Source organism: Vulpes vulpes, chromosome 12 (genome assembly GCF_048418805.1).
Source record: "Vulpes vulpes isolate BD-2025 chromosome 12, VulVul3, whole genome shotgun sequence".
Classification (NCBI taxonomy): Eukaryota; Metazoa; Chordata; class Mammalia; order Carnivora; family Canidae; genus Vulpes; species Vulpes vulpes.
This window is the reverse complement of record NC_132791.1, coordinates 45,447,339-45,462,402: the sequence shown is the minus strand read 5'-3', so window position 1 is coordinate 45,462,402 and position 15,064 is coordinate 45,447,339. Positions and strand designations below refer to the sequence as shown.

The following is a 15,064-nucleotide window of genomic DNA, read 5'->3' as shown; positions in this document are numbered from 1 at the left end:
TGAAATCCACTTAAATTTACATTGGATACGTAATCATTTTCTATAGGGTTAAGGATTGCCCATGAATTCTAGTTTGAATGATACCAAGGCCCCCTTTTTCCTGTGTGAACTTGGGCAAACTATTTTTCTAAGCCTCACTTTGGTTAGCAGTGAAAGGTCCTCACCCGAAGGCAGGCAACCATATATAACAGCCTCTTGGTAACTTGTATCACTGTTAGTTCAAAGGAACTAACCAGATAACCAGGGAGAAAAGGGAACATATATAGTCAGTTTAAAACCAAAGTGCGTTGAGTAGACAAAAGCAAAGGCCAGGGCTGCATAACACTGACATTTTTATTAGAATTCATTTGTAACAAATGGAACTTGTGTCAGCAAAGAACTGATTTTCATACAGACTTCTTTCGCCACCAATGTAACGAAGTAAGAAAATAAAAAGCACGCCTTTCATTCTGTAAAACATTTACGCGTACTACTAATTAGAGGTAATTGTATTTTTTTAACAAGCCATTTTACAAGTTATTTTTTTTTAATTTTTCAGTCTATGCATCCAAAACGAGAGCAAAGAACACAACTGTTATTATCTTTGTAAAGACACTCCAAGCTTGAATGGCAAAGCCACATAACAGATGAATAGGATGGATCTGTAGCCTTCTGATCTCTGCTGGAGTATCAGGGCACCCATAAACCCAAAGGAAACCAAAACCCAAAAAAGGAAAAAGAAACGGGAATTAAAAATGAAAAGGAGAGGCTAAAACAAAGCAAACCCAAAAATAAACAGGAAAGAAAAAATTCTCTATGTTACTGAAGAATTTTTTCCATTCCTGCATCTATGTTGTGTTATTTACATACACACAAATGAATTTCTGAAGCAGTTTCTTATAGATGGGTTCAAGTAATAACATTATTGGGTGTAGAATCAATAGGGCAGTGCATAGTACAAAGGTATAGAAAGTGCAAAGTTCCCTAGAGGCCCTTCCCTCCCCTGGCTGTCCTCGCCGTTGTCTAACCATGCAAATCATTTTTAAAAAAGAGCTAAAATAAAGTTCTGTACAAATCACTTTTTATATATTTTGATTTTTTTTTACCATTGTAACTAATTACAAAATTATACATAACTACACGTACATAGGTAAATAATAGCACCGTACTGGTTATGATGATGAAAATAATTGGAAACTTGAAAGTTAATGGTAATGGTAGATAAAGATGTTTACCTGGGAAAATCAAACTAGAATGGTTGTACAGAAAAGCACAGAGTGGAATGCACATCAATGACAGTAAGGGAGTTAGTTCTCGGAACAGCGCCTAAACATTAAGATATCTGGATAGTCTCTGCCTCATTTGTATGGTATGCATCCCGTTAATTTTCTTCTTGTGAATATTCTCCTCTTTCCCTTTGCCAAATGGGCAGTTTTTATCTCAGGGAGAGAAACTGTTCATTGGCAATTCCTTCTGGTGTGTAATATACACCATCAGATTCTACATGTCTAAGGTGGCATGTTGGCAAGTCTGTCTGACCCCCTTTGTTTCACTAAATGAAAATCACAGCACTCAGTAAATCACTGGCACTTGGATAAATCTCCAAAAGATACAAACTAAAAGAAAATGACAACAGATCCACATAGTGCACATTCTTCTCTGGTTCTGATGTAGGTTAGAGAGTCTCATTCTGAGGTAGCCTTCTAGATACTTTTTTTTTTTTTTAGTATTATATTTTTTCTTTTTTTTCTTTTTTCTTTCCTTTTTTTTCTTTTTTTCTTTTTCTTTTTCTTTTTTTTTTTCTTTTTTCTTTTTTTACAAAAGTGCTCAGTATGATGCTTGCAAGTGTTTGGTCTCTTGGATTTCATTCTGCTAGTGATGGTAAAATGTGGAAAACAAAAATCTTTGTATGCTGAACATCAATGAAGCTAAAATTAAACCAAAATATTATATCTATACCAAACTCTTTAAGAGTTCCTTGGATAATTTGAGGGTTCTTTAAAATCATATAACATATGGCAAACTCAAGCCATTTTCCATGGCTTCCTATAGCACTTATGTTGGAAAATTCTGAATTAAATTGGAAAATATCTAATCATTTAATCCCCATTTTAGAAAAATCCTAATGGACTAGTAAATATATTCCAACGTTGTCAATGTTGTCACTAAAGTAAGTTTGGTGCAGTTACTGAATGTTCCAGAACATATTTGGAAGGGATTCTAAATAAAACAAGTCATTTTTTCCTGATGTTGGCAACCATGAAAGGAAGGGCCCTGATTATCCAAGTGCTTTGGGCTGGTACAATCACTAACATCCCCGACTTGGTTGAAAACTAGGAATGCATATTATTCAAAGAGTTTTTGTACATGTGGTAAACAGATAATGCTTTAATTGGAAGAGAAACATATATGAACAACTAATGAAAATGTGAACCAAAGGCTAAAAAGAAATGCTATTAAAATAGGCATCAATTATAAGGCACTCTAAATGCATAACTAAAACCAAAAGAAAACAAAGTACAGCACTTCCCAGTTGTGCTGTATGCCACAAAATGTTTCTGACTGAACAGAGTAACATGAGTTTGGCTTTGCCCCTGTTACATATCATAAATGCAAATTTTATAGCACATACTATAGACGATATACGATTGAATACATTGTTTTTTAAACAACTTGATAGCTGATATATTACAACATTCTCCCCTCCTAAAGGGATATGCACTGACCTTTCCCACATGCACACCTCTTAGATATTTAATAATTTTTTTATTGCACTAGAGTGTTAGAAATACTGAACTTTGTTGGAAGCCTGGCTAACAAAAGGATATTTGTGAATATGAGTAGGTGGGTGGGAGGAGACTGGATAGGAAATTAGGGGGTGAGGCTTGACAATCACTGATGTGCATTCCTCATTTCCCTTAAAATTAAAATTTTATGATATTAAGAAATACCCATATGTCATAAAATTGATAACATTGTAAAAGATGTTTATAATAGCTTCTCTACCTAAAAACAAAACAAAACAAAAAAACCCACAACTAAATCATGGAAGAACTGAATGATAGCTATGTCTATCTTTTTGTGTGGACACACTATTTATATATACATAGACACCCCTGTTAAATATGGATATATATGTATATATGTTAGCAGCAGCTTTATACTTTGCGCCTCCCTGTTGATTCCAAAAACAAAACAAAACAAAACAAAACAAAGTTCTCTGACTATTTGAAGAGAATGGGTACTTTCTCACCAACCAAAACTGAACAGAAGTGTAAAAGTAATATCTGACAAGACTGATACTGTAGTTTAAGAATATTGCACAAAAATGTGCAAATTTTCAAATTATTTGATATTTCTACAGCAAGATATTACAGATAACAGTTCTACGGCTTAAAAAAACCTACATTTTGGAAATTAAAAAATGAAGAGTTATGTAACTTTTTTAAAATTCACTTTATCGAATGATACATTTTGTTAAAAAAAAGTTTACACAGTTAAAAATGAAGCACAGGTCAGCAGTATCTTTACAATACTAAAAAACTAAATCAAAGACTTTCTTTTTAAACATGTCCCCCCATTCCCCCCTAAAATGTTATTATGAGCAGTATGGTGGGAAGGGGCGATGTCGCAGCAGAGTCCATTTCATCATGAGAAGCCACACCAGCAAACATCTTGCACTGAACTGCAGGACTCTGGCAATTTCTCCTCACACCTAACAAACAATCCTGAACAAGATGGTGGTTCTTTGCTGTGATTTCTTCTTCCCTTTATTTTGAATCCTTGAGGTATCTGTAAATAAAATCCTTTAGATGCCTCATCAGTCAGGATTCTCTTTATTATTTTTCAGGTTAGATTATTAAACTGTGAATTCTTGGTCCATCCAGAAGAGTTTGTTTTTATTTTGTTTTGTGTGTCATAGTCCCACTAAGTGGTAGTTAGCTAGAAGTTAAGAAGGACTTCTCAAGTGCCCTGTATGGCTCAGAAGAGACTCCGTGGATACTGAAGGGCCTGCAGGAAGAACCCAGCATGGGTCCGGGGTTTCTACGTTGCATAGTGATCAAAGCTGCCCAGGTACTCCAGTGCGGCTCGATAGCAGAACTGGTACTGGTCCTGCAGGAGGCCCAGCATAGGAAGAGAGAGGAAAAGGGGTCATGAGTATATTGTAATAGAAAGATGAAAATCCATATTCAAAAACAAAGTTTTGCCCCCCATCTGGATGGGGGCAAAATTGCTACTCTCATCAATTAAGTCAATCCAATGATCAATCCGTTTCAGTGAGCAAAGAACGATCAGCCACATGGGGTGTTTATTAATTTCACCAATCAATTTGACTAATATAGTCTCCTAATTCCACAGTAGTAACAGCTAAAGCGAACATTATTTTCCAGACAAGTGTGAGCTGTTCTCTAAGCAGTACCAAACAATCACCGCCACTGAACACGAGAAGTGTCACTGTTGTCTTTACAACTATTTGCTTACTTATGATTACTTATTCTCAGTTTGCATATTAAAGAGAGGCTGACCCAGACATATGCTATCCTAAGGAAAATCTGGATTCATTTATCTTCTGGGCTATTGCCAAAAGAATTTGAATAAAAAAAATATCTCATCAGACCTTACTACCTGCAATCAGAACTACCCACCACCATTTCTGATGTTGTTATACAAGTAAGGATGAGGAACAGTAAATACACAAAGCAACTCACACAGGGCTCTGGACTTTCAAGCTTTTCATCCCCTGAAAATGACATCCAAAGACTGGCTGTCTATATCAAAAAGTACCTGTGTTGTTTGGCCTAATTCAGTATGATTACTAGTTATCTGTCCGAGAAAGGCCCACATTAAAATAAAATAACTTGAAACATGTCCTTTTTCAGACAGAGAAGAACACTGTCATATCGGAATAAGTTGGGGCATTGTTGGAGAGAGAGAACAAATAGAATTTTTGCCATAAAAGAAACTTCTTTTCAGTAGCCAATGGGGCTGAAAGTAGATAGTTTCTATTTTGCTTAAACATGAATTTTTTTACAACAAAAATGGTAATGCAAAATAAATGGAGTTTGAATTCCTATGTTGTTACAGTAAGCTGCTTGGCTAAGTGTTAAGGGTTTTTAAATGTCCAATTTCCCTCTGCCACCCCCAATACCCATTAAGTCTGTCAGGTTGCCATCATGCTTTGAGTATTGTAAGCCAAATGCTTGTGCTATTTTGAAATCACAGTTTGGAAGATATGGGCAGTGAATTTAGGAATACATATAGAATGTAGAATTTGGTGGCTTTTCTGAGGAACAGAAACACTCATACTATTCTTAGAAATGAAGTCAATAGGCCACACTGGCTATATCACAAACTCATATTATTCTTTAAAAAATGAGAATTTCATGATCAGTTATTAGAATAGAAAATGGGGCGTTAATTTCTCTAGTGCTTATCCACGATCCAAGTATTTAAAATGACCATTAGGAGAATGGAGAAGTAAAACGAGCTGAGGATCTGTTATGCACCAGGCAATGTGCTTTGTATATAAAATTGCCATTTTTATGGGTCAAAAGTGGTCAAATAGTGACAATTTATCATGGTACAACCTAATATATAATCTCACATAACTTCCAAAACAACTGTAAAGCTTTGAAACTGTCACTCCCACATATAGAGGGGTAAAAATGAGGTTCAAAAATATTGAACAGTTGGATGCTTTCCCAACAGTATTTTCCTGTATTTTGCTCTGATATTGAGAGTCTCTGGGCTCTAACAGGTTCTGGTTGATAAAATGGATTATTTGGCTCTTGAGACGTGATAAAATTCATGGAGATTTTTCTCACCTCTGTCTGTACCATGGCTGGTCGTTGTGTTCTCAACATTTTGACAGTCTGGAAGATATCTACAACTCCTTCATATCTCATTCTTTCCAAAACAATGCTTAGTGTTATGAAGACTCCAGTTCTTCCAACGCCCGCGCTGTCATAATAACAAAGACAGCGTTACTGCATGCAACACTCACAGTCTTCACCACATTAGCTTGGAAGTAGATATATGTGTATCCAATTCCATACCATATCAGGTTCTTCCACAGCAATGTTCAGGAAAATGTGGTATTGGGTTCACAAAATGACTATTCTTGGGATAATGTGTCATGGTAAAATGTGAAGGTGAGTTCACGTGGAGTAATTGAGATTGAGTCTAATATAATAAAATAATTTTTCAACTGAGATTATACTGCAGGAAACATAAATGTTGCAAAGCAAATTGATACAAGGAAGGGTAAATATAGGTTGACTCCGTTCATGTACATCCTGAAATAATAGACCTTGCCTACTTAATATTTTTAAAATATGAAATAATTCAGGTAAGGTGAATCAAGTTTTCTATATATTATTTACTTCTTGTGGTCACAATCTATGAAGGATGTTTCATCACTTAGACATGTAAATAAGTAAGAAGGTGTATAAGACTATTCAGACTGAGATGTTAGTTTTGATATGGAAAACACATTCTGTTATGGGTTTTTTTTTTAATTTTTATTTATTTATGATAGTCACAGAGAGGCAGAGACATAGGCGGAGGGAGAAGCAGGCTCCATGCACCGGGAGCCTGATATGGGATTCGATCCCGGGTCACCAGGATCACGCCCTGGGCCAAAGGCAGGCGCCAAACCACTGCGCCACCCAGGGATCCCTGTTATGGGTTTTTTGATGTGGATCCTTATTCAATCTTTAGAAGGGTCAGTGAATATCTTATACTTACAGACTGTGTAAATGTATATATATATTTGTTCTCTCTCCTGAAACTTCAAACTTTAACAGATACTCAAAAGGGTCTCTAACTTTTAAAAAGAAATGGTTGAGCATCACTAAGCTTATCTACTTTTAGATATTCAGCAGCTAAAACACCAGGATTCTTTCTATCACATTAGCAAGGTTTTGAGTTTGTTTTCTTTATTGTTTTAAGATAATTCCAGAATGTTCACTGCAGCAGGAGAAGAAAATTAATTCATAGCTTTTGTGCTCTTAAAAAGTAAGAAAGCATCTGGAGGTTTAGGTAATAAGGAGAAGAGTGAATAATTTGAAAAATCTTTACATTTTTCGATCCTAATTAAACGGCATGTGTAACGCTTGGGTACAGGCTGTAGAAAATGGATGGATTCATTTACTTGGGGATGTAGCTGACAGGCATATATAAATAGTGTGTCCCTTTATAAACTGGGTTTTCTAAAGAGCCCAAACAGAAATGTTAAGTGAGGCTTTAAAATCCATGGGTAGTCTTTACAAAGAGGCTGAGGATGTCCTACAGCAGTGAAGGCTATCCGTAAAGATGGAATAGATGACCTTGAAGGTCCTTTTCAACCTTGAAAGCCTCTCTTACTCCTGAGGCTGTGATTTATGATCTTTTTTTTCCTGAATGGTCCAGGTATTCCAGAATCTATTTAACCTTGATTTGACTGCTCAAACCCTAGCAAAATATAGGGTTTCTGGCTTTCTACTGGGTTCTTTCAAGCAAATAACAGATACCGGCCTTAACAACTTCTGAATTTATTGACTTTACAATGCTAGTTTAATAAGTTATAATAAGGTTATACGTGGAGTAATTGAGATTGAGTCTAATATAATAAAATAATTTTTCAACTGAGATTATACTTCAGGTTAGTATTTTAAGGATATTCCCAGATAGGAGAAAATATCTAGAAGTCATATATGTGTGCGTGTGTGTGTGTGTGTGTATAACAGGACATAGCTAACCTCCAAATACCAAAGGAGTATTTAAATCATTTTGCAACAGCAGAAACAATGGGATGTAACATACATTTATATGTTTAAATTTATGGTTATATCTAAAGTTAAAAATACATATTAAATCTATTTTTTAATAGCTTATGCTAGAAAAGTCTGAATTAGTATTTGGGCAAATTATGTGGAAGGTGAAGGAGAATATCCAGGTAATTTCAATCCATCTACTCTGTCTGAATATTTGAGTCCGTATGTTGTTCCCTACATGATTGTTGGTTGTCTAGAGTAACCAAACTCAACACAAAGCAAATGTGAATAAAGAAGGTCTGTTGCTCATAGAATATAGCATCCCTGGGGAACATCATGTGCTGGAAAGAATCTTAGAGACATTCTAAGGTTCTGTCATAGAGCTATATGATGACAGAAGTAAGGCTAGAATTCAGCTATCTAAACGCCTGAATTGAATATGTCTCCTATTTTGAGAGCTTTTCTCCCATATCACTAAGTATCATAGTTTGGAATTTTTCTATCTTTCTCTTCTTCTTTTTCTTTCCTCCCTTCCTCCCTCCCTTCCTTCCTTTTTTTTTCTTTTTTTCTTTTTGAAGCAAAGCAAAATTTTGAAGTCTCTCAATATTTTGACCACAAAGAAATTAGAAACTGAGATTTCAAATTGCTAGATTCTGAAAATATATTAGGGTAAATAAAATTAGGTGAATTCCTTTTGCTGGAAGGTTTCTACATAGCAACTTCCAAAAGCACTATATTTATGGTGAGTGTCCTTTCTGAACCATTTACTTGCTATTTCTATTAACTTCAATGACTTGAATTATAAAATGCTGTGGAAACTATTGAAAATAATTAACTTGAAGGTGCTTCATTTTCTGATATAGCAACAATTTTCAAGCGAATTGCAATTTTAACTGAGGTATCATTCTAATCACTTACTGACTGGCAAGAATTAGTATTGTCATTAGGCTGGATAACTATTTATGGTTTTCCTAAAAAGACAAACACAGGAGATAGACAGAGAAGGACAGTTATTGGTGTAATGCCACAGAAGTAAAACAAGTAAGAAATGATTAACTGAACAAATTATCATGAGTGGATGTGCCAATAATTTGTTAAGGTAAAACTAGGAAAGGAAAAACACAGCTTGGTTTTTGTTTTTTCTTTCTTTCTTTCTTTCTTTCTTTCTTTCTTTCTTTCTTTCTTTCTTTCTTTTTTTGTTATATATTTTTGAATTGAAGTTCGATTTGCCAACATATAGCATAAAACCCAGTCTCATCCCATCAAGTGCACTCCTCAGTGCCCATCACCCAGTTACCCCATCCCCCCACCTACCTCCCCTTCCACAATCCTCTGGTTTGTTTCCCAGAGTTAGGAGTCTCTCATGGTTTGTCTCTCTAATTTTTCCCACTCATTTTCTCTCCTTTCCCCTATAATCCCTTTTTTTACAAAAGGTAAAATTTGGGGAAGAAAATTCTACCTCAGGTTATTTTCATTTTATGGAAAGAAAGGGAAATGAGTCCTTGCTTAAGATTTTACAATGTATTTCTGAGAATAAAATACTTATTATGCTGATTCACTATAATCAGCTTGTACTGAAAATGATTAGACAATAACGTACATTTTCAAAGTTATTATCACATTGATCACAGATGGGGAACCCATCATTCTTGATTGTTCACTCACCTGCAATGTACTGAAATGGGCCCATCTTGGCCAAACTGCTCTTTTGTTTTATGGACTTGGCCAATGAAGTCAATAAATCCTTCTCCAGACTTTGGCACTCCTTGTTCTGGCCAGTCAGTGAACTGGAACTGCCTCACTGTTCGGGACTGACCGTCCTTTAGAGAGAAAGCCACATCCCCAGCCACAAAGAAGGATGCCAGGAGGATTCGGCCAGGGCACAGACCACATCAGCAAGAGTGATATTTTTTTTCCAGAAAGAAAAACAAAGGGGTAAGAAAAAAATCAGAAACGTGTTTAACTAGCAACTTAGGCACATATGTGTCTTCCCTGTTATTAACACTGTCCACAGTCACATGTATTTAAATTGTAATTTTATTCTGGCAATGCTCAAGTAAAAACCTGGGTTTTCATTAAGGGCCATCTAGTTCCCATATATACTCTATTTCAAATATTTCAGAAGCCAATAACATAATATTGGAAGGAGCATCTGGGCAGGGCATGCAGACCTGAGATTTTGTTATGGTCACGATAACTTCACACCTGCCATGTTTGCTTATTTCTAGCATTGTCAAGTGACAGTGACACTGAAAGGATCTGACACAAACTGGGTAGTGGTTAAACTGGATGCCCCACATGTCTCAGAGGCATACCATCTCTACCCATGGCAGCATACACAGCATGTGCTCTGCAACCACGCTGTTGAGTGGGAACGGAGGGGTCCCTCCAGGCAAGGAAAGAGAGGATTAGCAAATACACACTGGATTCTGAAAAAGGACTCTTCCCACTGACCATAGGAATTAAAGCATTTGTGGGGGGCTTTAACAGACAGACCAAACACAGATGTAAGAGGAGTCTTTTCTAGAGGCAAAACTGCTCTGACTCCCGAAGTACAAATCGTTTGAGGAGTTACTGATATGCTTCTGATTCCTTCTAGAACAGTGTTTTCAGAAGCACAACAAAAGCAGAAGCCACCTTCTGCTTATAGAAGCAGAGTAACAATTATGCCCACCAACTTTCTTTGAATCCTCTGAGAAGGAAAGAATCCAAATTCCAAGCTTAGAGAGACTGATTCCATTTAAAGAGGCCCTGTTCCCATTAAGGCTTCAACTTGTTCCTCCTTTCCATTTTTGTAACATCTTTCCCCTTTAAAGGTCTTTTGAATATGGGTGTATACATTCCCACGGTTCTGGTCAAGTAGACAGACCCAGTCTTTCTTACTGAGTCATACTAAGAGGAAGGGATGGCTTAGCTTGAGATGGGCACACAACAACAGGGCATCTTCCTGACTGGCATCATTTGATAAAGCAGGAAGATCATATTAACCTTGTGAGAATACTCAGGAATATGAAAATAACTGCTTGACCCCATTACTAACTTATGGATGGTTACCATGGGAGCATGATTTACTTCCCTCTGTTTCTGGAAAAGGTTTGGCAAGCACAGGAAGGAAGTCAAAGGCTAGGTAATGCAGATTTGTCCTCCTCTAAATATCCTGGGGCTTTCATTTCTGACCACGGTGCTTGAATAGGTCATTCAATTGCAAGAATAGGTCATTCAATTGCAAGAATAGGTCATGTGCACAAACCCTTACTATTTGAAAGAGAGATCAGCTGACTCCATTTAAAGGTTACCTGTTTAACAAAACTGCATTCCAAGTGCCAATGTGCTTTCTAAACTGCTAAATTCAGATTAGAAACACCACTAGGGACACAAACAGCAAATGAGGCAGTTTAGGAAATTATAAAATCACAGGGAGCCTTTTTTAATGAAAAGAATGTGAACAAGTTCTTACTTCAGTATTTCTTTTGCTTTTTGAGATCAGATTTAATCGGGCAAGTAACGAGTAGTAAGGAAGGTGTCTCTGCTATTTGTGGGGCCTGGCCCCTGGTCTTTATCATCAGAAATAGTTGGTGAGTTTGCTTGGGCTGTACTGAAGATTTTTCATCTTCAAATTCTGAAAGGGCACACTTTTTTTTTTTTCCAACAATGGGGTGGGTCAGCAAGGCATGCTTGCTTGGGCAATTCAAAGCTGAGACCACAGACTTAACTGCTACCTCGAGTACAGTAACCTTCAGAGTAGTTAAGATCTCAGACTTTCTGGGATTAACAGGTCTGTCACCTGGGCCAACCAGCCAGCTAACCAATTTCTCCTTCACTTTAGGTTAACAGCAAGGGCACAGCTTTGGGGATTAGCAGACAATCTCTAAACATGAGTATTGGTTGGAAAAGCTCCTTTCCAGAAAAAAAACAATGGATCAAGTAAATAGCTCTATCCTGGAGTTTAATTCAACCCACCTACTGTGACAGTTCCAAAAACAAAGCAGGGTTTCGGACTGACCCCTCTCTCTCCTAAAATGTGTTTGTAATCATGGTCTGAAAGTGGCCAAAGGCAAGGATATTAAAGTTTATGCATAGAACATGTTACATCAGGGCTGAACCTTGGACTCAGCAATCTAGATAAGAAATGCAGAATGAAAATTAGCCAACAAGGGTCATGGGTGCACAGCTCTCATGGACAGACACATTAGCACACCAAAGAATAAACCATGCCAGGAATCAAATTAGAATGTGCAAAGCTTGTCAGAGTCTTCTAAAGAATGCCATTTGCTCTGCAGTTTTAAAATCATACCAAATTAACCTCCAAGCCCACATGACCTAAAGGGCTTTGCAAAACAACAACATATTTACAGCCTCAAGTAATGAAGAAGTCAAAAAGCTCCAAAGAGAATGAGCTGAGAAAGTGAATGTAAGCACAGCCAACCAATCAGTAAATGCTTCCCAGGACACACAGTTACCAAGTATATCCTCAAAGTTGGGCTGCCAGATGTTATGTTTGAACGGAAGCCAACTCTGGGTTTGTGAGAACACTTGCCAGACAGAGGAAAAGTTACTCTTAAATTAAAAAACAAAACAGCCCTCCAAGATCAGTTATTTCTTTTCACTTTGGGAGTATGGTCACTCAGCAAATGTCTCTCCCAGAAATACATTTTATATGGCTTTTTAGCCAATGGTTAAGAGCATAAGATTGGCCAACTTACCCTGGCATCTGTGACCTTGAATTCTCTTAGGATATACTGTGGCATGTTGTACTCAGCCATGGGATCTACAACAAAATACTGGTATCTTGCAGATCGTTCTGCTGGCCAGTATTGGTGACATTTCTCCTAAAAAGAGAAAAGACTGATGTCAAAATATAGAAAGTACAAATAAAATTTTATCTATCATCTATCAATCTATACATTTAATTTTTCTCTCATTAAGAAAAGTTCAAATTCAAGGCCATTCCAATTGCATGTGACTCATTTTTTTCTTTGAAACTGTAAGGTCCTCAAGAATAGGGATATCATATGGTTTAACATTTGCTCATGGTATCAAGCACAGTACTGGGGCATATGGTAACTTATTAATACACATCCACTGAATTGAATACTTTGATAGGATAAGTGTCTTCATATCTACAAGTTCTCCAAATAACTACATTAGTGCTTGGATACAATGCTGGCCCTGTCAATCATGCACTGCATCTCCAGAGTAGACTTGCATTGCTGTGTTATGCAATGAATAGAACCATCAAGTGTGAATGCAGAAAGAAAATTCTATATTGATCTGGTCCAGTCTCCCTTGTCAGCTGAAGAAACTGGAGCCCAAGTAGTTCTAATGATTTGGCTAAATCTTGCAGAAAGTCTACTATGAATAGTCAGAATAGTAAAGTTATTTGCTTATTTGGCATGTTTTGCCCTCTTAATGGGCTTTAGATGATGAGTTTTCGATCCATCTCTACATTTATACGAGGAGAGAAAGAGAATTTTAACCAAACATAGAAAAATACTTACATCCATTGAATGTAAGTGGTAATTTCTTGGGTATCTCTAGGACTATTTTATGTATTTTTCAGCATAATCACTTTCAAAATGTAGATCTGAGATGACCGGATTATATCCTTGGAAAAACTATGTAACTTTCTAACACCCTATTCAACAAGTGGGTGGGCTGGACAGGGAAAAACTGCCTCATAGATGAAAGAAAGTCAAGTTTCTTCACACAGAGAAATTATGGCACATTTATTTGCTCATGAAACTCCAGCTTGTCCAGGGTAAAAGGGAGAAAGACTATTCTGAGAATTGGGACGTAAGTCAAACAGGGGCATCTGCTTCTTTGCTCTTATGATCATGCTGCACTGGAAACAAAATACTTTCTTCAAAACAAATTAAAGACCTTGATGTGGCTTATGCAAATTAAAAACCAACACACAGTAATGAATGGCCCAGAATGTGTCCGGAGAACCTCCACATTTCAAAGAAATGATGCTGGCCCTTGGGTTATTAAAATAGTAATTTCTTCATGGAATGAATGTCCTATGAGAAGACACTCACTCTGCCCATCTCACGCAGCTTGGTGAGCATCACAACAATGGTGGAATTGTGTTCCCAGAGCATCCGCCAGAAGTCTTCAGTGGTCTCTGCCAATGGCCCCTGGGTAGCGATATATGCTTTCTGTTGTCTGAATTATAGAGAATAAAAGTAACATGTTAAAGTAATCAGAGAACATTTGATATGTACATCAAACGCACTAATGAAAACTGAAAACATATTACCAGTGCAATTGCAGTAAATGCCCATTAAGATTGTGTAATCAAATGAGAATATTTAGTACATTTTGGGGACTTTGCAAAAGAAATTTCTTTGTTAATATTATGGTGTATATCTTCATCATTAGTATTTAAATTTTGGTGCAATGCTAATAGCTCAGTTTCATGTATCTTACAAGTCACTTAAGAACAGTGGTGTGGTTTCATTTTGTAGATAGGGATCTTACACAATCTATTAAATGTATGAAATGTGTTATAAAACAGTTTCTTTATTAGATTAACTCCTTCTACAACCAGATGGCTTCTCAAGGAAGAGTGCAGAAGGCCAGACTAAAGATTCCATGACTGCTTCTTCTTACTCCTATGAAAAATAATAAAATACCAAGGGACTGAATGCTGACCTATGCAGAAAGAAGATGCTTTGAATTGAGACGAAATTCATTCTGGCTGTGAAACTAGGGCACATGTAAATATCAAGGCTTTGGGCTGTCAGGGGAACAAGAGTGTATACCTGTATCCATCAATAAAACTGGCATTGATGTAATCAGATCCTTCCACTCCTCGGATAGGCTGCAGGCATACCCTTGTGGATTCATATGGCATAATATTAACAAGGCGATTTTTGAATTTATTACATGGAAGATTGGCACTGATGAATCTTGAGGTGTGAGCTTTAGAGCTGGCTAGACGCTGTTGGATAGAAAAAAAAAATCCAACAAAGATAATTTTAGCCTGTGGTTAGATGCAACGTACTCAAGATCTCCTCTTTAGATATAAAGCTTGTGTTTACTTTAAAGCAAAGGACTCTTCAAACTGTACTACTTTTCACTTCTACCTAATGATTACACATAGTGTACTGAATTTTTAAATACGTTCTGAGAATATGACTCTCAATTTAAATTAGGGCACAAAAGAGCTCAAGGTATTGTTAGGAAGCAAAGAACAGAAAAGGGAAAGAGGAAGAGAGTGTTTTATAGTCAGACACTTGAGAAGGTCAAACGAATCTTGTAACTTCACAAATTTGAAAGGTTAAGAAAGTGAAGCCACCACTCAGAGACAATCCCAGAATGACTTGCTC

General features: G+C 36.7%; 1 protein-coding gene across 50 annotated transcripts in view; it reads right to left on the bottom strand.

The window, feature by feature from the left end:
* Nucleotides 1-315: 315 nt before the first annotated feature.
* Nucleotides 316-15,064, bottom strand: part of PTPRD (protein tyrosine phosphatase receptor type D) — a 2,173,792-nt gene continuing 2,159,043 nt past the window's right edge. For all 50 annotated transcript variants that reach the window (XM_072728319.1, XM_072728317.1, XM_072728336.1 and 47 more), the window contains 6 exons: nt 14,498-14,676; nt 13,772-13,898; nt 12,437-12,562; nt 9,399-9,553; nt 5,805-5,940; nt 316-4,092 (listed from right to left, as the gene is read on the bottom strand). In XM_072728319.1, coding sequence (XP_072584420.1) covers nt 4,024-4,092; nt 5,805-5,940; nt 9,399-9,553; nt 12,437-12,562; nt 13,772-13,898; nt 14,498-14,676 — 792 coding nt within the window. In that variant the 3' untranslated portion in view covers nt 316-4,023. The remainder of the gene's footprint in view (nt 4,093-5,804; nt 5,941-9,398; nt 9,554-12,436; nt 12,563-13,771; nt 13,899-14,497; nt 14,677-15,064) is intronic.